The 23,216-nt window shown below is 47.4% G+C and overlaps 12 protein-coding genes across 12 annotated transcripts; 3 read left to right on the top strand and 9 right to left on the bottom strand.

Moving 5' to 3' along the window:
- Positions 1-778: 778 nt before the first annotated feature.
- On the bottom strand, positions 779-1,591 carry FTJAE_13715 (uncharacterized protein; the record flags this gene model as incomplete). The annotated part of the gene is made up of 1 exon (XM_037346886.1): positions 779-1,591. One exon carries the CDS (start codon positions 1,589-1,591, stop codon positions 779-781), a length of 813 nt encoding a protein of 270 aa, XP_037199279.1.
- A 729-nt stretch (positions 1,592-2,320) lies between these two features.
- On the bottom strand, positions 2,321-4,933 carry FTJAE_13714 (uncharacterized protein; the record flags this gene model as incomplete). Its single annotated transcript, XM_037346885.1, has 3 exons — positions 2,321-2,844; positions 2,891-3,473; positions 3,548-4,933. The coding sequence occupies 3 exons, from the start codon at positions 4,931-4,933 to the stop codon at positions 2,321-2,323; spliced, it is 2,493 nt and encodes an 830-aa protein (XP_037199278.1).
- Positions 4,934-5,486: 553 nt separating this feature from the next.
- Positions 5,487-5,777, bottom strand: FTJAE_13713 (uncharacterized protein; the record flags this gene model as incomplete). The annotated part of the gene is made up of 2 exons (XM_037346884.1): positions 5,487-5,688; positions 5,740-5,777. 2 exons carry the CDS (start codon positions 5,775-5,777, stop codon positions 5,487-5,489), a joined length of 240 nt encoding a protein of 79 aa, XP_037199277.1.
- A 1,567-nt stretch (positions 5,778-7,344) lies between these two features.
- FTJAE_13712 (uncharacterized protein) lies at positions 7,345-7,831 on the top strand (the record flags this gene model as incomplete). Its single annotated transcript, XM_037346883.1, has 2 exons — positions 7,345-7,520; positions 7,567-7,831. 2 exons carry the CDS (start codon positions 7,345-7,347, stop codon positions 7,829-7,831), a joined length of 441 nt encoding a protein of 146 aa, XP_037199276.1.
- Positions 7,832-7,927: 96 nt separating this feature from the next.
- Positions 7,928-9,433, bottom strand: FTJAE_13711 (24-dehydrocholesterol reductase precursor; the record flags this gene model as incomplete). Its single annotated transcript, XM_037346882.1, has 1 exon — positions 7,928-9,433. One exon carries the CDS (start codon positions 9,431-9,433, stop codon positions 7,928-7,930), a length of 1,506 nt encoding a protein of 501 aa, XP_037199275.1.
- Positions 9,434-10,103: 670 nt separating this feature from the next.
- Positions 10,104-14,296, bottom strand: FTJAE_13710 (2-nitropropane dioxygenase; the record flags this gene model as incomplete). Its single annotated transcript, XM_037346881.1, has 6 exons — positions 10,104-10,528; positions 10,835-11,348; positions 11,608-11,614; positions 11,665-12,651; positions 13,202-13,809; positions 13,856-14,296. 6 exons carry the CDS (start codon positions 14,294-14,296, stop codon positions 10,104-10,106), a joined length of 2,982 nt encoding a protein of 993 aa, XP_037199274.1.
- A 461-nt stretch (positions 14,297-14,757) lies between these two features.
- On the bottom strand, positions 14,758-16,032 carry FTJAE_13709 (uncharacterized protein; the record flags this gene model as incomplete). The annotated part of the gene is made up of 1 exon (XM_037346879.1): positions 14,758-16,032. The coding sequence occupies one exon, from the start codon at positions 16,030-16,032 to the stop codon at positions 14,758-14,760; it is 1,275 nt and encodes a 424-aa protein (XP_037199273.1).
- A 722-nt stretch (positions 16,033-16,754) lies between these two features.
- On the bottom strand, positions 16,755-17,099 carry FTJAE_13708 (STE24 endopeptidase; the record flags this gene model as incomplete). The annotated part of the gene is made up of 3 exons (XM_037346878.1): positions 16,755-16,930; positions 16,978-16,990; positions 17,064-17,099. 3 exons carry the CDS (start codon positions 17,097-17,099, stop codon positions 16,755-16,757), a joined length of 225 nt encoding a protein of 74 aa, XP_037199272.1.
- Positions 17,100-17,543: 444 nt separating this feature from the next.
- On the top strand, positions 17,544-17,965 carry FTJAE_13707 (ribosomal L38e; the record flags this gene model as incomplete). The annotated part of the gene is made up of 4 exons (XM_037346877.1): positions 17,544-17,573; positions 17,627-17,660; positions 17,732-17,860; positions 17,919-17,965. The coding sequence occupies 4 exons, from the start codon at positions 17,544-17,546 to the stop codon at positions 17,963-17,965; spliced, it is 240 nt and encodes a 79-aa protein (XP_037199271.1).
- A 190-nt stretch (positions 17,966-18,155) lies between these two features.
- On the bottom strand, positions 18,156-18,785 carry FTJAE_13706 (uncharacterized protein; the record flags this gene model as incomplete). Its single annotated transcript, XM_037346876.1, has 1 exon — positions 18,156-18,785. One exon carries the CDS (start codon positions 18,783-18,785, stop codon positions 18,156-18,158), a length of 630 nt encoding a protein of 209 aa, XP_037199270.1.
- A 557-nt stretch (positions 18,786-19,342) lies between these two features.
- Positions 19,343-19,762, bottom strand: FTJAE_13705 (glyoxalase family; the record flags this gene model as incomplete). Its single annotated transcript, XM_037346875.1, has 1 exon — positions 19,343-19,762. The coding sequence occupies one exon, from the start codon at positions 19,760-19,762 to the stop codon at positions 19,343-19,345; it is 420 nt and encodes a 139-aa protein (XP_037199269.1).
- Positions 19,763-21,421: 1,659 nt separating this feature from the next.
- On the top strand, positions 21,422-23,001 carry FTJAE_13704 (mevalonate kinase; the record flags this gene model as incomplete). The annotated part of the gene is made up of 2 exons (XM_037346874.1): positions 21,422-21,664; positions 21,718-23,001. The coding sequence occupies 2 exons, from the start codon at positions 21,422-21,424 to the stop codon at positions 22,999-23,001; spliced, it is 1,527 nt and encodes a 508-aa protein (XP_037199268.1).
- Positions 23,002-23,216: the final 215 nt, after the last annotated feature.

Below are 23,216 nucleotides of genomic sequence, written 5' to 3'. Positions count from 1 at the left end.
ATATTATATATTATTAAAATAAAAGATATTTAAATAATAATAAAATATTAATATTTATATATTATTAAAATAAAATATATTTAAGTAATAGAAAAATATTATTATTATATAAAATTGAAATAAATAATATTTAAATAATAATAAAATATTAGTATAATAAAATAAAATAATAATATAATATTAAAATAAAATATATATAACTTAAAAGTAATAAAAAGAAATTTAAAAAAAAAAACCTATTTATAATTTTTATTAAATACTTAACTATTCTTAACTATACTGCTTACAGTTTAACAGAAATTATAAATAGTTTCCAGCGCTCATGTCTCTACCATAGTAGGCCTTTGTATTCTCCCATGAAAAGGTCCGAGGGTCAATACCTCCTAGCTGCTCAGTGTTACAGCGATGCTGAGCAAGTAGGAAGGGGTTTTGAATGTCGGAAGATATGTAAAATCTCTTGCTGTGCTGTAGACTCCACGGGAGTCCAGGCACGAAAGTGTCTGGATTTTCCTGCATGTATCCAAACAGCATCGGATACCAAAACTGTCCTATCAAAGGTGGCATGTTAGCCCTTCTGAAGACCATGATGTTGATCATCTCCAGGATGTCATTCTTTGGGAACTCATGGCAGTTCCAGGTATTATGCTGGGCAGTGTTGCAGATGGCACAGCCATGAATGAAGCCATATTCATTGACTCGATGGCACGTAGCTACCGTGTGGCCTCTGCATTGACAATTACCACAGATCTTGGGGTTAGTAGCTGCCTCTAAGCGAATATTAGCGTCTCTCAGCTTGAAGTAGATGTTGGGATCCGCTCGCTGTAGGGCGAGGCTGTCCCGGGCTGAGGCTCTCCGCTGTCGCTTTGCCCTGTGGCGAGGCATTTGGAAGCTCCGTGTCTGGTGGTTCTGTGGATGTTCCTGCATTCCAAGTGAGAGTGACTGGCTCGTCTTGCTGGAACATGCCCTCAATAGCCTGGATGGCAGCTTCGCGGTTGATGAAGGTTGCATTACCCTTGGCTTTAAGTAGCCCATAGTCAACCACCTGATTGTTCGCGTTCTCCTCGTACATGCTATCATGGCGGTCACTGAACAGAGTTTGGTGGTCCGCAGCTTGGTTCATGTTCGTCTGTTCGCCATGCTCCGTGTTGTTCTTGTCCTTAGTGCCTCTCGGGGCCTGTTCAGGGTGAAGTTCTTGACTATGACTCTCCGGCTGGGTCTGATCGACTGGCTGGTCCTGATGCTGAGAGTCGTTGGCGTCCAACGAGAGACGAATAGCATTGTTGACTGCCGCGCTAAGTGGTTCAGCATAAAGAGGCTGGGGGTACAAAGTCACTGCAGTGAGTGGAAGTTGCTCAGGAGCAAGCTGATGGTAGTCATCGTAGTCGTTGGCAACTCTGCCGTATCCTTCAGGATATAAAGCGGGTTGCTCGTCTTCCCGTTGCTGCTGGCCGTAGCTTTGACCTGGTGTGGCATTTCTAAACCCCTGGGACTGGCCACGACTATGACCTCGTCCGGTTTGAGGACGAACAAAGTCTCGACCGCCCTCATATGGGTGTCTGCGAACGTTGTACCGATGGTTGTTGATGGGCATCTTTCTTCTGTTGATGTGAATTCTTGATGTCGTCTGTAGTCGTTGGTGTTGTCTATAGTCGTTGGTGTTGTCTATATTCGCTGACGTTGAGTGTGATGGAAGTGAAAAGTGAGAAGAGAAGACAGAAACACAGAAGAAAATACATTGTCCAAGAATATATTGGATGCATGGCATGAACACTCGTGGGAACGTCCTTTGCCAGTGCCAATACAGAGTACTGCCACTCCCAGCTATCAACTAGCACTCCAGCCAGTCAACGTACTCCTACGCCCTGTTCTGCCTAGTCAGTATCTTCTTTATATCCCTAATTCCCATTCCCAGTGGCATCTACTAGGGCAACTGTCTCTAAAAACCATTTGCCACATAGTATCTGTTCGATTGGCAAACGTGAGCCAGATCATGACATACCATGTGACACTCATCAAAAGCACGCCAGATACATGGAGTGTTAGTCAGTCATATACCATAGGAAGAACTTGCTGTAGCAAGGGATTTCCCTACTTTTGGCTTAGTCTGACAGGTTCTACCACTTCCACGGGTTGAGAGTGGCTATTTGAACTTCTTGCTGCACCAACCACCTGTTCGAGTGGTGATTCACATCTCAAAGTCCGGCCAATTAATGTACACTTATGCTATATTGCACTGCAGTTATACTTGTAGACTGCAAGTTTCATTAATTATTACTTATCATAATCATCCAACAAGAACCATTATCCGTTTTACAAGACATTATCTCCTGAACCCAGTGGTTCCATGCTCAATACACATCCTCTCCCCCATAGGCGTATGAATAGGTCCATAGGTCCAACTTCCTCCAAGTCGCTGCACAGCCTCTTTTCGTTTCCTTGCACTCATAGCCGCAACACCCTCAAGACCTCTCACCCACGGTGCATCAGCAACGTACCAAAGTGCACCAGCCAAACTTCGTGGATCGACAGGCAAGTCGGGCCACTTGACCAGTAAACTTGACAACATGGCAAAGACCATGATGAGAAGAATACCAATGCTCAGACGGGAGCATATCTCGTGGGCTTCGCTTGTTTGTGTGAGACTATATGGTACATTGGCGAGCAGAATTGGGAGGAATTGGGCGAGAAGGGTGGTGAAAGCTGTGAAGAAGAGGAGAGGGTCGCGGATTCGAAGAGCGACGAAGAAGCCGGAGACTGGGTTTGTTGCGGGTGTCATGAGGACTGATCGTGTAGGAACTTGAGGGTCTTCAGCCATTCGACGGTATGGTGTGATAACAGCGACACCTGAGAGGTTAGCATATGTACTAAATAGGGGGTGGGCATGACTTACTGGTGAAGAGAAACTCCCAACAAAAGACAACAATAACACCAAGTGCAGAACAAACAAATCGTACACCAAAGTCTTGACTCTCCATTAACTTCTTCATGTTCTTGGGCAAGTGGCTGAACGTATCAACAAAGTGATAGTAGCTAATGAACCCAAGAAGACAGATCAGAAACACGAGGAACGTGAAGCGATACCAGAAACTCAAAGCCATGAACGTCTGCGGTGCTCGACGACGGGTTTGAGGTCGATACGCCATGCCCTCTTCATAAGGCGTATTACCATAAGGGGCCATGATATCGCGATTCACATCACCAACGACAACAAGACCATACTCATCTCTCCCCTCTTGATTGCGAAACCACCCCATAGCGAACCTCTTCTCCGTAACAGCACCCTTCAAGTCTTTCCAATCCTGAGCCCCCATCGATCGAATCTCGGGGTTGCGAGCAACAAGCGCCGCCGTGTTAGCAGCACACCAGGGATTCGCAAACACACCAGTTCGCCAATGTCGACTGATGACACTAAGTGTGAACATGAGAAGAATTGCGATTGCGCCGAGAAGACCGACGAGTGCGTAGGCAGATGTCTTTGAAACACCAAGTTCAAGTGCACAACCGTCGATAGCGCCCTTTTTGCAGCTTCCATAGATTTGAGACCGACAGCTTCACTGGACAACGGAGCCGCGATACTGGATGCCCATAGAGCTAGTGCTGTAAGGAAGGGAAGAGGTTGGTTGTTGAATAACAGCTTGAACGGGAGATAGATACTCATCCATCCATCGAAACTCAACAACAAAGCCTCACGACCCAAAGCACCGCCCTGTCTTGACAATGCAGCAAAAGGCTGATACTGCTGCGCCGACTGATTCAGCGCTCGAATTCCCATTGCAAGAAGAACAGCAACAATAGGCGGTAGAAACTTTCCAATGAAGTATCCAGAATGCGTAAGCGTATGCGTCGTGGCTTCAACAACAATCTTGGTATCACCAGTCGGCGTCTCAACATCTGTGACAACAACCTTTGTCGGCGGCACAGTCGTAACACGCGTAGTCCCAATCGGCGTAGAAACAGACGTTATAACCTGTCCATCCGCTAGAGTCTGAACCATAGTGACAGGCGGGGGCGCATCAACTACTGTCTTGACCGTAGCAGCGACCTCACTTGTTCTAACCCTGGTAACAGGCGGTTTCGCCACTTTTCCTTCAGAATCAATAGTGAGAACCGAGTAGATCGTCGTGGTTCCAACAGAAGCGTAAACAATCGGTGGGCCAGTCCGTGTAGTTTCTCGAACGGTTGTTCGAACAGCGCCGTTTTCTTTTACGGTGATGAGGGTTTTTGTCTGGCCGGGTTGGACGACTGTTGTAGGCTGCCATTCTTCAGGGGGGACAGACTCTTCGGGGATGAAAGACGTGAATGTTGACGCTGCTTCGGTGATGGTTTCGGTTAGTGTTGTTTCGCCGGTTTCTGTGATGAGCTCGGTTGTTTTTGAGACTTCGATTGAGCCTGGTTCTGTGACCATTGTGGTAAAGACTGATTCAATGAGGGCTGTTGTCAAAGTTCCTCCTTCGACATCACCAGTTGTAGCAGGTGTGTCGTCTGTAGGCACAGGCTCAGGCTCAGCTTCTGAGGCTTGAGATCCCTCAGTTCCGGTGTCGGCTGTTGGTTCAGGTTGAGACGGTTCGCTCGCGACATCTTGTCTCTTCATATAGAAGAGGTCTTCATTTGTGATTCCAAACGAACGATTCTCGAGTTTTGCTGTTTTATCATCGCCATTCAACGTGCGTGTAGCATAGATAATCAATCCCATAAGACCCAACAACACAAGAATCAACGCACTGATGAAAGGCCATCGTAGAGGAATTGGTCGATAATCAGGTCTCTCTCGCCCCCGCTTCTCAGACTGTCCCGCATCTGTCTCGACAGGATAAACCTCTTGGGCAGTTACAGGCTTGTACTCGTATGTAGTCTGTTGCTGCTGCGGCTGTTGTTGCTGATATGGCTGATAATGTTGATACGGCTCGTTCTGCACATAAGGCGGTTGATACATCTTGACGACCGCAAAGTTTGTGTACCCAACTTAGAGTCGCGTGCAAGGAAAGGAGGCTTTATTAAACTACCACAACCTCCAACGCCCAAGCCCAAGCCCCCCGGCTGTTCAACTCTCCGAATGCCACGGGGCATTCACCGTGTCATTGCAACTCCATCATTGGCTTCCGTCTTGACGGCATAATACCCTAAACGTAAGATCCAGGCGTGGCGTCTCCCTGGAAGACCAGGACAGCTGAGCTATTGAGAATGCAGGGTTGCTATTGGATCAACAGGCGAGTGGTGTTGTAGGGCTGAGAGTTAGACGGTCTCAAAGAGGGAATGCCAAGACTGAGCTGGAGTCTAGACCATTTAAGCTTATCGATATTTGGGTAAAGCCATCATGTGTCATTTCCACTGAGCAGGATATTCGGCAGTTAGCCTTGCACTATTTCGCATGTGAGTTTTGGTAAGAATGTTCAATTATTCGTATCTATGACAAGGCAGATTCCAACGCCTCATGTCCAAAAACAGTGTATCCATCCATCCAAACGCCATCCCAATTGTACCCAAAATTACCAGCCGAGAACGTTGAACAGACTTGTTCGGGGATCAGGAACAGAACCGTTGAAAGTCTTTGCACGAACAGTTTCGCTCTTTGTGGTGTTGTACTGGCTAAAGTAGCGATCGAATGTTCGGGATTGGTTTGTGAGTTGTGAGCGAACGTAGCCGCCGACAACAGAGATGCTTCCAACAGCGATGAGAACAGGAAGGACCCTGAAGTTATTTGTTAGTGAAGAAGTGATAAAAGGGTGAGTTGATGCTTACTTGGGGCCAACAGTGGGCTTGATCATGAGAGCAGCCATTTTTGTGGATTGGTTTGATTGGTTGGTTGGTTGTGTAAGTGAGCTAAAGCTGAAGCTGAAGATGCAAGTGTTGTTGGTGAGAAGATCTCAGTGATTGTTGTTGTGATTGTGATTGATGGTGATGAGAAAAACTGTTTGAGAGCAAAAGAGTCCATCATTATATATTCTCGTCTTGAAGATCAATTCGTTCGTTTCCGTAACTATTTTCTTCAATCGCATGTTGAAGTTCTGAGCTGACCGGTGGTGCTGTTTTTGGTGGTGCCATAGAATGATCCAGCCCTGGACACAGCCATTTCGGGCGATGCCGGGGTCCGCAACACCAAAATTGGATCTCTACACCTTGAGATCTTTACATTCTTCAAGATGATTGAGAAGTTGGTAGATTATCTGTATCTTCGATTAAATACATAGTATTTGTCATATATTTAATGTATTGCAACTTTCACAGCACTCTAAGAGTCCCAAGCATTCGTGAGTGCGATATGGGTACGTATACAATTCAATTTTTCTGTCAAGTACCTGCCAGACACATAAATATCAATTTAATAACTATCAAGATGTAGTCTCTCCTCTACGACAACCATATCTCGGCAGTAATTAAATCACAGCTTCTGCCAAATGCATCTGTAAATGCAATTATGGTGATGGCATTCTCAAAATCTGGTGTTGAGAAATCATCTGATTTTCGGTCCCGGCGTCTACCGAACCCACCCAAAATTCTCCGGGAAATCAGTCCATCATTCGGTTCTCGACACACTCAGCCCCGAAGCACATTCTCGACTGCTAAAATCGTCTCACTGATCAACCTTAACTCTGATATCGGAATCATCAGGAATAATTGCTGTGTTTTCCCTCCACGCGTTTGTTTTTCGCGATGCGACGATGGATTGAGTGATGACCTCATCAGATTCCAGTTGACCTCAAAACCACTGTCTCTGCACCAGAACTCTCCGTGTGTTTCTTATCTGTTTATTGACTCTCCATACGTCCCGGTAAGATATAAAATGCCCACCGGTCGGGTCCCACAATTCCCGGTGTCCACGCCGGTAACACGGCCGGCGATGTAATACATCATAGGGAAAAGGAATGCATATGAGCTCAAGCCAAATGAAACAAACAATTCATTTTACTTGGATTCTCTCTCACAGAGGAACTGTCTCCTATCTCCCATAAGACCTTCACCTTATAGAGCCAATACAGATCATATCATACATCTATAGCCACCGTTAACAGTCCATCAATACAACCATCCTCAAACCTCCAACAAACGATCGGAGAATTCCAATCCAATCCCCAAGCCCTTCATCCACACATCACATGCTTCTATGCCCGCCTCAATCCCAAAACGTCCATCTCGCATCAATGACATCCAATAATGGTCAATGGCTACACATCCCCAGATATTCTGACGCGGGGAAGCTGCTGATGCTGTAGCTCACCACGTCATCCCTCCATCATCCAAAGCTCTTAGATCATTGACAGAACCCTATTAAATAGCAAAGCTCCCTCAATTGCTGAGATCCACTACTGCTTCATCCAAATAATTGCTGTATCTGAACAAGTCAAAATGTCCATGAAATTGATCCTTCGCCCTGTGGTGCGAATCCCACTCCTCCGCCCCCAGAGCCGTCTTGCTTCTACAAACCCCACGCATGTCCATCCAGATGGTAACCTCGGCGGTCCGGGAGGTCAGCAGCCCCCACCTGCACGCCCCGGCGGTCCGGAAGCCATCACAAGGAACTGGTACAGTCACCCTCACCCTCCTTGCCATTACCACTGACACTCCCAGGATGCCCATCGCTGCAGCAGCAGGTGTCATCGCAGGCGGCGTCTACATCATGCTCCCCACGCGAGGAAAGCCTCCGGAGAGAACTCTCGAGAGCGACATGGTAGCTGCCAATTCGACGGCGATTGGATACATCGGTCAACCATCTGGAAAACCAGGCATTGCTTCTCATTACAAGGAGCTTCGAGATGGCAAGGAGGTAGAGTCGATGAAGGAGTTGAGCGGGAGAAAAGGTGATGGTTCAATGGGGCCTTTCAGAGCAGAATAAATAACGGAAAATGTATTCATAACGGAGGCGACTTGCCCAGAGTATCAAATTGTCTATCATGCTCGATCGAGCTGTACATTAATAATAAAACATCGCTTACTTCTGCTCTGAAGGTTCGTCTTTCTTCTTTTGTAGCAGATAATCTCCCCCAAACACCGCTTTGTACACTCCTCTCAATCCTTTTATCGGCCATCCTGTTCGTGCAGTTGACTTCATCAGTTTCTCGTCCCCTTCGATGTCTACTTTGACTTTGTCGTACACATTCGGTAGATACGACGCTCCGTACTTTTCTCTTAGCGCATCGTACGCTTCTTTGTTGTAATGTGACCAGAATTCATCTTCTGTGTAGTATGCTTGGGCGTATAGCCATTTCTTCCCCCCGCAGTCTTGTACTTTTTGCTCTAGTGCTCGATTATGTCGAATTGCATCTCGTCGGTTTCCTTGTAGGGGTCCCCATATTCCAAAGTTCATGAGTTCCACGGTTCCTGGTTTTGCAAATTCTGCGTGGAGACCATATCCTGAGTCTGGGTCTTCTCGTCGTACTCGTAACGGACATATCCAGAGGGGGTAGATTCTGAATTGCTTGTCCAGCCAGTTTTGAAACTCTGGTACACTGTTGTAGGGCACTCCGACGTCTTGAACCATGTAATAGTCAAACAGATTACTCTTGTGACCGGCAGAGTACATGACGCGAGCTCGAAGTAGGGGATCCAGGATATATCGTGTCAGTCGGTTGAATGGTGTGAGAAAGTAGTCAAAGGCGTATTTAGCGACCCAGAAACCACCTCTGTCGTATCGGAACAGATAATCCTTCAATGGGATGTAATCGGCGACACACGTAACAGACCCCATCCGTAGCCCATCTCGAACCTTTTCAACATGAAGGTAAAACCACTTATCCTTCCGTCGGTTCAGTTGCCTTGGCGTAGCGCTGATTGGTATTTCATCCACCATTCGTCCCGCACATACAACAGTCGTGTCCTTGGAGTAAGCAATCCCATCAACGTAATCATTCTCCCACCTCTTACACTCCTCCTTGATAATCTTGACAGACTCAGATGGCCCCCTTGCGAGTCGGTACTTGAGCTCAACATACTCTTTCGCTTCCTTCAACTGGACCTCTAATAACGTAACAACACCGAGTGTTCCGAACGCCGAAGCAGCACCCCAGAAAAGATCCGGCTGCTCCGTTTTTGAAGCACGCGTAACGCATCCATCCGCGAGAACAATCTCAATCCAATTGACAGTCGCGTCGAAAGCCCCGTACCGAAAAGAACTGCTCTCCCCCGACGTCCCCGAAAAGCCACCTCCAACGGTAATAGCCGGGAACTCCATAACGACCAGCGGAACAAGCCCCAGCGGTAGCGTCGCATCGACGAGGACTTCCATCGAGACATTTGGTTCAACAATCACCGTCTTGGAATCTTTGTTCACTTCAATGACATGGTTGAGCTTGCTTGTGTCGACGGTGTTGTCCACTCGCCGGTTTGAGTGCCGTGTGCTGTTAGTTGAGCCATGGTATAGACGGAACGGTTCCTGGCGGGCGTGAAAGTGCTTAACTTGGTCCGCGACACCAGCGACGATGGTCTTATGAGCGTCCATCATGAGATGGGATCGCAGAGATGAATGAATAAATGAAACAAATAAAAAAAGAGATGCAGGAATCAAGATCAAAGACTTGGCGAGTCGTTCAGAGTAGGTAGTATCGGGTCGGAAATAGCGAGGAATGATCCACAATTCCTTTTCCTTGTGTCGTGCTTGTGTTTGTGCCTGTGTTTGTGCCTGTGCTTGTGCTCGTGCTTACGACCCAAGAGTTTTTATATGAGTCGATCACTCATGACGCTTGATTCCGACATATCCGAGCATCATGATTGCTTAGCTTGCTTCGAATCAGCAAGACTCGTCTTATTTACTTTTTAGTCGTTACCGTCCGAGGTGCCACGTCAAACACGTCAGCCCTGCTTTGACCATATCGCCAAGTTTTTTATTCTATTCTGGTCGATCTCAATATGACGTTTGTTGTTTCATTGGCTCAGCTTGTGATGCATGAATAGGCGCGTTTGCTAGTCGACAAGCGATCCTGGAAATGGCCCCCACAAGACATTGATAACCGAACCAAACGCTGTGTTGATAACTTAGTACCTTATCCTAATGCTCTACAATTCTAGCTTTGATGTGTGACGCTCTCATCCTCATCCTCTTCCTGATCCGAGTCTTCACAGCCAAACGCTGTGATATACTATCCGAATAACTCTAATCCTGGCTCTGATGTCTAACGCTGCGGTGTAGGCGGGTTAACTTTCAATTGAGGGAGTTCATAGTCGCCATCACGCCCATCCTCCCCTTCATTACTGCTGTCAATTTCCTCGTCCTCATCGCCTTCAACCTCAACGAAATAATCGAATTTGTCAATGAAGAACTCAAGCATCGAACGATAAATAGGTCTTTCATCGCGGGGAATACCCCTTCCCCTGTAGTACTGCTCGGTGAAGGAGGGCTCAGGCGTTTCTTCCAACAACTTTCGCAGGACCTTGGCATTTTCAGCTACTCTCCCTTCCAATTTGTCTGTAAATTCCTTTGCCGGTGTAATGTTACCGAGATCTTCATCTTTCATACCATGTAGATGACCGCACCTCGCCCAGAGTTTCTCATACCCAGTAATTTGGCGTGCTTTGGTTGTCCATCGGTCAAGATGGTCTTGTATTATACATTTCCGGCATCTTGAAAGGACCCTGCTGTTGGTCTTGTATCTTAAAAGAAAGTCTTTCGGGACTTCCCAACCATCACCACTCAACGCGCCAGGAAGCTTAACCGCAAGTTCAGTGCTGTGGTCACAGTTGAACATAATGCGATGAGTGCATGGCTCGGCGGTATCTTGGTCAACATCCCCCTCCTGTCTGCCTTGCTATGGGCAGATGGGTGACTTCCCAGACGATTTGAAGTTGTCGAGGAGTGTATCGTAACAAGATTTTCCAATAATGTGTCCACAGGGAAACAGCAAACCAGCGTGTCCTTTCACTGGTTCCATGGTTTTGGCATCCTGGCAAGGTTTTCGACAGGCAGCGCAGCAAAAGCGAAGGCAGGCGAATTGCAGAGTCATCAAACTTTGCGTCCTCTCGTGGAACCTCCATACGACCTTTTTCAGCCAATCGTATGCACTTGGGTAGCAGAATTGACTGGGGAGACCTAGGCCTTCCTTTGCCAACACATTGAAGAACAGATCGGGTACTTCTACGGACAAGTGTTGCCGTATGACTGATAATTTCACGATCTCATCCTCAGCCGACTGGGCGTCGGTCGTCTCATTGTCTTTCGATGTCTCTTGAGTATTTTCTCCTTCTGTTGCCTTTTTCTCTGGCGTAATCTTTTTGGTCAGTTTGTTATCGCTAGCTTTTCCGCCGGTCATCTTGTTGTCCGCCATCTTGTCGTCTGAGGATTTGTCGTTGATAAACTTATTGTGGGCTATATTCTTATAAGCAACCTTGCTGTTGGTCACGGTGATGATATGCTTGATAATCTGTGAGGTTTTGTTTGTATGGATGATATTGGGCGTGATGGCTGATACTGATGTTGGTTGATGTTAAGTTGATGTTGAACGAGGTCAGTCAGACTGTTATGATTGCAAGCACCTCCCAGCTGTGAATCACATCCCTAACAAAGGCAAGTTGTGTTGATCACGCCTTTCTTCATTCTACACGGTACGCTGTAATATTAAGTAGGTAGGTACCTATAGTAGGTAAGGTAGGTACTGAGGGAGGTAATGTCTAGGTACTAACTCTGCATCTCGAGCCTCAGTCAAGCAGGAACTTAAATCTGTACCCAGCAATTCCTACCCAAACGCCTTCTCATTCTTCTTCTGAGGCACATCATGGCGATTCATCTCGCTATCACGTCTTCGCTTTGGTAACTCTCCGGGTGCCAAATTCAGCTGATCTAATGAGTGGCCTACCCAAGTATACCGTAGCCATCTCAATGGTCTGCGGTCCTCAAACAAGGCTTTTTGACGTTCGTCGCTATAGAAGAATGCAAGGATCACCTGAATCGTAAAGACAGTTGCATTCCCCGAGCATGACGAGAGTTTTCCAAATCGAGTGTCTTCAAAGCGAATACCCAGGCGCTCCAGAACATGCTCAAATACTGCGGGTTGTTGAAGGCGTGTCTCAAACTGCTTCTCCTTCTTCAAGTCCCATATCTGAACATTCGGTTCTGCCAGCCACTCCAAACCAAGTTGCAGAAGCGCAGTTTTGACGGACTCTGCGTCAAAGGTCAACAAAATGAGCTGTCGAAGACATCCTTGCTCGACCTCATCGTTCCGTCGATTTTTCTTTTTCAACGATGCAAAGACTCGATATAATCGGTAAGCAAGATCTTTCTGCTGAACTCTTCTTGATCGGCCAAAAGCGAACAAGTATGGTGATTGATCTGATCCATCTTGGTTCTCGAACTCTTCCACTATATAGTGGAGCGGAGTCATGTACTTGAACCAGGACGACCCACGATCTCCAGGTTTGACGCCCTTACCACGGCCATACAAAATGTCTCGCATATCAAGGTATGCGATCCCGGCTTCGACGACGGGATCATGTCTATACGGCGGTTCGTTCAACGATACGCTAGGCTCTTTCCTGCAGATTTGATGGAAATCCAGAGAGATGAAGATGTAGTCAGTGTCGGGCATTTTAACGAACTGATTCGTCTTATTGTCAAATGCAGGGATGACATTCTCAAGGCTTTCTGGAGGAACGGCACATGATTCGCAAGGGATGTGTTCCGTCTCTTCATCAGAAATGGATGTGTTGGACGAGACGCTCTCCTGCAGACTAGAAGTCGACATCGTCAGAGTTGTACTTAAGAGAGGATGAGTACCAGGGGAAGCTCAGGTAATGATACGAGAAAATAGCTGTTTCGAGCTCGTTGATTTGTCTACGAGATACACACAGGCTGGCAAACAACCATCTATTTATACCCGTTGAGCTTCCTGCACTTCGGACCATTTTGTAAGTGAACGGCGACAAACTACGACTGTGAGCCAGAGTCTCACACAGTTTGTCAGTGAACCGTGCCATTGTTTGGCCGTGGCTGACAATACCGCACAATTCAGAGCGAGCTCAACGATGACAGAGCATCTCCAGAACGGGATACCTTCTCACTGTGGTAGTCTCATATAGCGAGCAAACACAGGTTGAACCTCGAGATTAACCGCATCTGGTTGAGAAGAAGACATTATTTTGCAAATTACAGGTGGCGGCCGTACAGTAATTCCTTTGTATGTGATTAACATCTAAAAATCCAATCAGATCTAAGCTTGTTCTTCGTTACCGGTGTAGCCAAAAGCATCACACAGGCAGTTCCCCTCTTTGTGTGATTCACAGTCTCGGGATAGCTGTCAAGTATGTCCCTCCCAACTTGAGCATATCAACAGCCTCCTTGACCATCTCATCAACGATCTCCCCAGCAGGCTGGATCTTTGTGATGGCTCCGGCAACCTGGCCCATCAAATGTGGGATATCGAAATCGTTGCCCTGCTCGAAGTCGTACTCAATTGGTACAACACCCTTATCGCACAACTCCTTGATCTTATCTGGCTGCTCATGCCACTTCCTGATATAATCGTTTGTCTTCATTCTCAGAGGTCGTCCAGAAATAACAAGCGTTCGCTGCGTATCTTCGAATCCACATGAAACAACCTCCTTCTTGTGCTCTTCACTGCAGCTTGCTTCAACAGAGGCTACAAACCGTGTGCCTACCCATACGGCCACAGCGCCCTGCATCAATGAGCTGGCAAGACTCCTTCCAGAGGAAATACCTCCGGCTGCAACGACCATCGCGGGAAGGCCCTTGAGAAGGGGAGGGTGGTACTTGGAAGCAACGTCTGCGACGGCGGGGATGAGGATGGAGTTTGCTACATCTCCTGTGTGACCTCCTCCTTCGCCACCTTGAGCGCAGACCATGTCAACTCCGAGCTCGAGCGCTTTCGTCTTGAATGTGTCAGTGAATAGCAACTACCTTTTGTCTGTGACTTACTGCATGCTTAGGATGGCCAACCATGTTCATGACTAAGATACCCTTATCATGGAACCTCTTAATCACTTGAGGTGGTGGTACGCCAACAGCACTGACAAACAACTTGGCACCACTGTCAATGATAATGTCCACCAACTCGTCCAACTTTCCACCAGTGTAATCGTGGTTGGTCTTACGTGCATTGCCTCCAATCTGAGGCAAAGCGAGGTCAACACCAAAGGGTAGGTCAGGTCGTGAGAAGTTGTCCTTCATTTCTTTGATGATCTCTCGGAGTTGATCAGGTGTGTATTGGAAACCACCAATTATACCGAGGCCGCCTGCGTTGGATACAGCTGCTGCAAGACGACCACCAGACACCCTAGCCATACCGGCGAGGATGATGGGGTGCTTGATTCCCAGCAGGGATGTAAGTGGTGTAGTGATGGGGCCTGGAGGTGCCATTTGTGTTATTATGGATAATGATAATAATGAGAGACGATAATTGGGAATAGATCAAGTATAAGAACAAGCATACAATACAGCTGGATATTGGCCCTCGGCTTACAAGTCTGTGGAGATCGGCTCTTTAAACATCATCAACCGATCTAAAGTTGCCGGTTTGCGGGGGAAGTTTCGTCTACAGTCCGAGGCATTACCGCATTAGGCTACCAGTTCGCGTATCTCATGTGCCTCGAATGCGCTTTGAACCCTTTCTGCATAAATTCCCAGCCTCGGCGATACATTGTATTTGTGCATATCGTACTGTATTGTATTCGCTGAATCTATCAAGGTATCCCGTCTCATTCCCGTTTCATCGTTGGCTCAAATCCCTTACTTGGCTCAATGTTGGTATCATACATGAAAACATCCGTGACTCGCTATCATCCCTCATTAGGTGGTATTACAGAGAATCAAAGTCCTCGTCATTGGAAATGCGGTAAACGCGCTGGAACGAAATCTGTCTTCTCTGGTGATTTTGTGCCATCGGGTTGTGAAGTAGTTGATGGTTCATCTTGTGTCGCGGGCTTGTCTTCGACTTCTTCGACGTGGTGGTAGGCGGCCTTTGAAGGCGATGTTTGATAAACATCATCTTCCGCTACCTCTGGTGTCGACTCGGAGATTGATTTGGGGTCAGATGTTCGTGTGAGACCCTTTTCTGCCGCGAGTTGTGCTGCTGCTTGTTTCTTCCTCTCGACATCCTCGTCTTGCTCCTTTCGTAGCATAAGCTCTTCTTGTTCCAGGTCATGTAAAGTCGGTCCCTCAACATCTGGCGTCACAGAAAACGACGTTGATCGCTGCTCCATTCGGTAGTCGTCCTTGGAAGAAACTGATCCTAATGTCGTTCGCGATACTGTTCTCGACCCTGCCAAACCGCTAGCTGGTCTTTTACCCTTACTGCTGGTTCTTCCACTACGTCCACTTCGATCATCCTTTCTAACCATGTCGTATGTAACTTCGTCATCGAGTGGAATTGCATCTTCTTCACCTTCGCCATCGCTTGGGAACAAATCACCTCGTGATCGATAAGAATCTGATGTGTCGCCCGACCCTGTCGTCCCGCTGCGCTTTCTAGTCACTGGCAGGTCAAAGTCGTCTTCGTCAGAATGTAGTAGTGGTTCGTTTTCTCCTTCGCCATGTCGTCGTGGGTGGTCTTGCAGATCTGCCGCACTAGGTTTGTATCGCAGAGTACCGCCCATCTTCCATGGTAGTTTGCTGAGGAATCCAATCGGTTGTGTGCTGGGAATTACAGTCGGGTCATCGTCCATGCTAGGCTTTCGTCTTCGGTCTCGGGTTCCATAGCTCATGCCGCGTTTCCTGCGCGGTTGTTCAGTTTCTCCCCCAGTGTGTCTTCGCTGAGTGCCAGTCCCAGCCAACAATCTATCCCAGTCTTCATTACCCCAAGTGCCAAACAGGCCGCTCTGCTCTTCCTCATACCAGTCATCGTAAAAGTCGAAGCTGTACTCTGCCCTACTATGCGACAGCTCTCGCTCTCTGCGCTTTCGTAGACGTTCCTCAGGGTCACCTAGACATACAGTCGTACACTGTTCGATAGATTGCGCGATGGACGAAAAGCATGGGTTGATGTAATTATGTTGAAAGGTCCAGATTCCAGCTGCCGCATTCTCGGTTATGGTCTCGGTATCGTGTGCAATTTGGTTCCAGCGTTGGCGCAGTCGGGGGTCCTCGAGGAATGCCATTGTGAATATAGTGGATATGACGTCGCAACATGGAAGCGCCGAGGTCGCAATGTGTTTCAGAAGATGTAAGCGGATTCAGAAAAGCAGATGATTAATTTTGGTGCGAGTCAATTAGTAGACATGATCGCGGAGGTGATGAGTTCACGATCAGCCATCAAAGTATAATCTCGTGAGTGACAGGCTATGATTGAAGATCAGAGTTGATTGTAACTGTAAGACAGCGGTTGTTGTGGCACGTGCAGCGAGGTGAGACGATTAACAGTTGGGCTTAGGTTGTTGGGTGGTTGGTTGAGACTTGAGTGGAGGTACTTTGAAACGTGGTTGTCTGGTGGCTGGCCGTCAAGTACTGGATCCACTGGGCTTGACTCTCGATATCTATGATGATACTTCAATGTTGTAATTCGACGGATCTTGACATGATGAACCTTATTATTTTTGGTGAGATAGTCAGGCGGGCAGGCGGGATCTTGTCCAGTTGTCCAAGCTTACACTCTATTTTGATTTGACGTTACATTTGTCTCAGACGAGGCAAGAAAATATTCGTATTGAGCAGTCTGCAGTTGGTATCAGGCAACGCAAGAAACAGTGATGTAGCACTAAACTGTCCAATAATCTCAAGTAGCGGTATCCTACTTCCTTGGGATACGCATATTCGCTATCACCCTTTCGATAAGCTCTTCCTTGGTGGCCTTGGGGTCGGGATGAAGATTCCTCTGTTTTTGTTAGTCTACGTCAATGGGTGTGAGTGATTCGCTTGCCTTGTTCAACCACAATTGACATTCTTCCTTTGTCCATGTTTTGGGATCACCAGTAGGGTCAGGCTGAGGTGGGAAGACCCCTTGACCATCGTTTCCCCAGATTGTGTACGCCGCTGCCATAGAAACAACGCCTCCAAAGACTGGACGTATCAGTATGTGGCTTACCCTGCAGATGAAGGATACTTACAGAGGACAACGTTCTGATAAGTGTTATTATATTTCAGCTTGGCTGATTGAAATATATTAATCAATCACTAGATTGTATGCTCTTACCTTGGACTTCATAAAGTTATCAAGCCGGGTCGACATGTTGACGTCTTTCGTCGATACTGACGTTATCAACAAGTTTGGCGATCAGTTGGTATCACCTGTTCAGGAGTAATAAGTGTTGTAAGTCGAGAAGGTCCAGAGAACAACAAAAACAATGCTGCTACAACGGTAATGAGTACCTTAAATATTAAGTTTCAAAGGATTCACAATCACAACGAAAGGTGGCCATTTCAAGATTCCTGCCTGTTGCTCGAGGCCTCGTCTCATCCTCGTCTGCGCCACGTATTCCCTGACGCCACATCTCGGTGGATCGGCGACCATCTCTCCCGAATCAGTCCAACAAACGACCATGGTCCGTGCACTCAAGGCCCCGCGAAAAAGCAGCGCACAAAATGAATTCTCCAAATTCATTCATATCGAAATCGTCAACCCGTGCCTTTGACAAGTTTCCGTTCAACCCACACACCTTGAACTACCGCCAAGATGCCTCAAGAGGTCGCCGATATCAAGAAGGTATGATATGCGAGTCACCAGTGGAAGGGTTGAAATACTGACTCAATTACCAGTTCATCGAGATCTGCCGTCGGAAGGACGCCTCCTGTACGTTTTGACGAAGAAAAAAACCTCCACGAACAAACACGCAATTCGATTCTAACAATTAATCCCAACAGCCGCGCGGATCAAGAAGAGTCAGAAGACCAACAACATCAAGTTCAAGGTCCGCTGCCAGAAGCACCTCTACACCTTGGTTCTCAAGGACACCGACAAGGCCGAGAAGCTCAAGCAGAGCCTTCCCCCCAGTATGATCCTCCGCCAGGACACCCACGATGATACAAAACCCACTGACACAGCATACAGACCTGCAACTCACCGATGTCTCCAAGAAGGCCAAGAAGTCTAACTAAGAAGGTGGTTGATTAAAGGGTTTACTCTGGGTGTGGGAGGATTTCACAGGCACGAATGGGCGTCTCGGGATACCTTGCATTTCATCATGTGCTCTGAAAGGAGGATACTCGGATGAGTCCAAAAAATAAAAAGAACGATTCGAGTCACAAGATACTGGGGTTTCGTTTGCGTGATGAGTGTTTGAATTGGCTAATGCAGAAAAGGCTTGTGCTCGAAGCGGGAGACTTTGGTAGCTTCGAACCTCACAGCTATACCGGACTCGATCACGTCTTCGAAGCCTGGGGATGCGATTATCACCATGATTGAATCGCCGCCTTCTATCCTCCATCCTGCCCACATTCTTTGACCTGGTAGTGTTGCGGATTGGGTCTCGATGGAACGATATTCATTTTCGAGAGATGCTTCTTCTTCGGGCTTTACTGATATCTTCCAGACCTTGATCGACCCTCTTGCAAGAATATCTCCTCGGAACTCATTTTCTCCAGCCGGCACCGTATGGTACAAGGCCACGGCGTCTTTGTCTTGACTGATGAAATCTTTGAGCTCCTGCATTAGAGAGATATTCTCTTGACTCTGGATCCATTCGTTGTGACCATCCACAGATTCCCACGGTGCCGTAAGAAATAGGTATGGCGCTTCGCCATCGGTGACCCAAACATCGGTGGTGTACCTGTAAGGCTTTCCCTTGAGGAGATTGGGTTGGTGTTCCCTGATCCATTGAGCTTGTACTTGCTGGGTCTCTTTGAGGATGCTTCGCAGTTTATCCTCATCGTACCCTGGCTTTAGCTGGATGGTCGCTGTTTCAATGACGCCGGCCATTTTCGTGGCAAAGACTTGAATCGCTCAATTGATAGAGGCCTAGATGTCCTTTCCCATTCACGATGGAGCCCAATAAATAATGAGTTAATCAGGCATCTTTGACGACGTTGATGCGGGGTTCAGTCGATGATGCGCCATTGAGTTGCCTGGGAAGGATCACAGTCAGCAACGCAGTCGTCAGCCATAGGATTGATACTGGTCATAGTCCAAGGAGATTTCCGTTCATTTGATATAGCCATCATGCCGCATATTTATCCCAAATCCTTCAGAGAATCTCACAGTACTCTTACAGCATTTTCAAAATGTTAGCCTAGGGGAGGAAAGAAAACTCAGGACCTTGAACCTAAGTGACAAAAAGACTTAGGCAACGTAGTATAACTTTCGGATGCCTGATGCTGAGCTTATTCTGACACCTTATATTAATGTCTTGATGTTTTCTTGCTCCCCGATGATAGCCTCAATCTTGAGATTGTCTTCTCCAGTTTCGTTGAACCCTCAGCCAACCAGTCATGGTCGACAGCGGTATACATGTAGCCTTGATATATGGCCGCCTCGAATTATTCCGTGCCTGGATTGCCGCCCTCTAGAAACTTGAAGAATGTCAACTTATTCCCATCAGGGTCTTTGATAGCGAACTGCCGAAAACCCCACGGCTTATCTTCAATCGCTTCTTCAATCACCTCACTTCTCTGACCCTTGACAGTATCATGCAGCATGTCCAACTGCTCTGTACCCAATGCGATATATGCCGACCCTGGTTTGACATCGCCATCAGGTTTGAAGAAGTAGATATTGGCCGCTGCTTTGTCCCCTGCAAAGATCGAGCAGAAAGTATAATCTGAAGATGGCCCGTCCTCTGGCTTTACCCCGCCCAATTCGAATCCGAGAAGGTCGACATAAAAATCAAGAGTTCTCTGTATTGATTTTGATTCGAAGGTTGGAATGATTTTCCAAGCTGAAGCGATTGGCGCTGTCATGTTGTGTCTGTTTAATAGTATTCGTATAAAAGAGATGCGAATACGAAAGTGTTTCAATGCATTTTGCAGCAGCCAAGAGGAGCGTTATGTATGCGACAATTGATGCACTCTTTGCCGTCCAGTAACAGGCTGCAGCAGGCAACAGCTTCTCCAAGTACGGATACGGCCACACCAATAAGTTATAGCTGCAGGCACCAGCATGGATATTTTCCCGCCTGTCGTCATATTTTAGCTTCGCCTCGACGACGGACGTACCAGTAAATCCAAACTTGCAAGTTCCAACGACTCCAAATGTTCTGTTGCTTCGGCAGATATTCGAGGCTGGCTAAAAGTCTCATAACCTGATTTACAGAGAGCCGCCCGGCCAACCAGAGTGCTACATATCACAATCAAGCTCTCCTGGTGCATCGATCAGCAGCTGAACCAGACGGCTTATCCGGCACGCAGGGTCACACGGTTGGGTTGCTGTTGTATTGTTCGTTGCTATTGTCATCATCATCAATCACGCGGCTACAAATGCCGATGCTTGTCTCTGGTGCAGTTCTTCTGCATCTCTTCTTCAACTGATAGGCATTTCTGATTCTGAAACCTTGAAATACCCGGTCCTCGCCGGAAAAGTCGGTTCATATAGTTTTGCTTGTTCGATTTTCCACTCTCGGTTGCTGCATCGACAAATCGCGGGAAACGGGACGTCTAAGTCGTGGTGGTGGGCTCAGCTCAGTCTCCAGATAAACCCAAGCCCAGCTGGAGACTTGACTTTTAGCGCTAGACCGCTATTTTGAGTTCTTCCAATTGGAGGCCTATCATTACACATTCGGTTCAACAACAGAGGACAGATGTTGTGAGCTGTTGGCAACGTCTCGTAGGCATTTCATATCAACTCGTCTCGAATTTGAAGAGGAGATAATAACGATAGCACTTAGATTGTAACCCAAGTCTCTTAGCCTGTCTCGTTAAAGCAGTTAGTTCCACCTCATCTTGTTGATCGTTGGTAACCGTCATCTGCACCATCGAGGCACTCACATCCGGAACCTTTCCTATTTCGGTTGACGGGCGTTTCCCTACATCGTTCTGCTCCTTCTCTTTTCCATTGGAACAACTGTGAGGTGTGTCAAAAGGCAGGTACGTTGATCTAGGGACACAGGTGGAAAGTGCGGGGGACTCAATTACCCATTACGCCAACAATTCCCAGCGGTGCATCAATCTAAGTCACATACGTCTACCTTGGACTCTAGCTAACACTTCATCTGTGACGCTACTGTTTATTGCCTTTCATTATCGTCTCTGGCTTGCATTGCATTGCATTGTTGGGAGTCGAGGTCCGTCCGTTGCCCGCTTCCTTCCTAACTGTTTTAACTTATCACACCCCCGCTCTCGAATTTAAAGAAGTTACTTTCCACCCCCTGACGATGGTCAAGAAAGGCAACCACTAATTTACCGAATTAAGCAACTTTCCTCCTTCATCTTTCTTGCTTCTTATACTTTTCCTTCTACCGTTAAATTCAATTATCTTCATACAATCATTTACTGTTATTTCTCGCTCTACGACTCTTCTACTTTCTACGAAACATACTGCATACACTCATCACGACAGGGGTCAGACCACGTAATTGGAGATAAGATCAACACCAAACAACACGCGCGACACAATCACCCTCCATGCCATCTGTGACCCCAGTCATGGTAAACGGGCTCAATGGCAGCCATGCCAATGGCAACGGCAACGGTCATGGCCCTGCCTCCGATTCTGGCTCTGAAACATCTGGCGACTCTAGCAATGGCAGTGCCCTTCGTCGCATGAAGTTGAGCCGCAAAATGTCTAGCCCTATGGCACCTCCTTTCATGGTATCTGCACCAGGAAAGGTCATTGTGTTTGGAGAACACTCTGTTGTCCATGGAAAGGTAAGTCGGCTCCATCTTATCGCCAATTGCATGCTTACATGATTGGCGCATAGGCAGCCATTGCCGCAGCCATCTCACTGCGGTCATACCTTCACGTCACCACCCTCTCCAAGTCGAAACGTACCGTCTCGCTCCGATTCGCTGATATCGGCCTCGTTCATACCTGGAATATTGACGACCTGCCATGGGACGCATTCCAACAACCTTCCAAGAAGAAGTCATACTACTCTCTCGTAACAGAACTCGACCCTGATCTTGTTGCGGCCATCCAACCACACATCGAAGTTGTCTCACCCAACCACCCAGAGGAGATTCGAAGAGTTCATCATAGCTCTGTCTCAGCTTTCCTCTACCTCTTCCTATCGCTAGGATCGCCATCCTTCCCTCCATGTCTATACACTCTCCGATCCACAATACCGATTGGTGCTGGCTTGGGCAGCAGCGCGTCAGTTTCAGTATGCCTTTCAGCGGCTCTTCTTCTTCAACTACGGACACTATCCGGCCCCCATCCAGATCAACCTTCGGAAGAAGCACGACTTCAAGTCGAACGAATCAACAGATGGGCATTTGTGTCAGAAATGTGTATCCACGGGAACCCTTCTGGTGTGGATAATACGGTTGCGACACAAGGTAAGGCCGTGGTGTTTCAACGGACAGATTACTCCAAACCACCGACGGTTCGACCTCTGTGGGATTTCCCTGAACTGCCTCTGCTGTTGGTGGACACTCGACAATCCAAGTCTACCGCACACGAGGTTGCCAAGGTCGCAAAGCTCAAACAAACCCACCCCAAGCTTGTTGGCACGATCTTGGATGCGATGGACAAGGTCACGGATGCCGCTTCTGAGCTCATTCATGACACTTCTTTTGACAGCAAATCGGAGGCTGACCTCAGCAAGGTGGGCGAGCTGATGACTATCAATCATGGTCTATTAGTATCACTGGGTGTTTCCCATCCACGCTTGGAACGAGTGCGAGAACTTGTCGACCATGAGGGTATTGGATGGACAAAATTGACAGGCGCTGGCGGCGGTGGATGCTCAATCACTCTTTTACGACCTGGTGTACCCACAGATAAGCTACAAAAGCTTGAAGAACAACTAGAGTCCGAGAATTACGCCAAATTCGAGACGACTCTCGGTGGTGACGGTATTGGCGTCCTTTGGCCAGCTGTCTTGAAGAATGGTACAGAGGAAGATGACTCGGGCGGTATGGAGATTGATCTTGAGAAGTTCTTGGAAGCCGAGGGCACTGAGGGTGTCGAAAAGCTCGTCGGAGTACATGGCGATACTGGAGAAAGAGAAGGATGGAAGTTCTGGCGAGTTGAAAGCCAGTAAATCATCACTAATAAGACAGAACACGCTCAAGCTGTTGAGCATTTACTCCGATGTAAACCATCTGGTTAGCCACGCAGGGTCAAACACAACTAGGACTTGAAGAAGCGATGGGAAAGGCCTCTTTGGGAGTTTTTGGCATATATATGATTATAATCTAGTAATGCGACATGTTCTTTCTACTCACTTCATTTGGGCCCTCTTGGTCGTTGAGATTT

This window comes from Fusarium tjaetaba (assembly GCF_013396195.1).
Source record: "Fusarium tjaetaba strain NRRL 66243 chromosome Unknown NRRL66243_c0000460, whole genome shotgun sequence".
Classification (NCBI taxonomy): Eukaryota; Fungi; Ascomycota; class Sordariomycetes; order Hypocreales; family Nectriaceae; genus Fusarium; species Fusarium tjaetaba.
The sequence above is the reverse complement of the archived record's forward strand: the minus strand, read 5'-3'. Positions and strand labels throughout refer to the sequence as shown.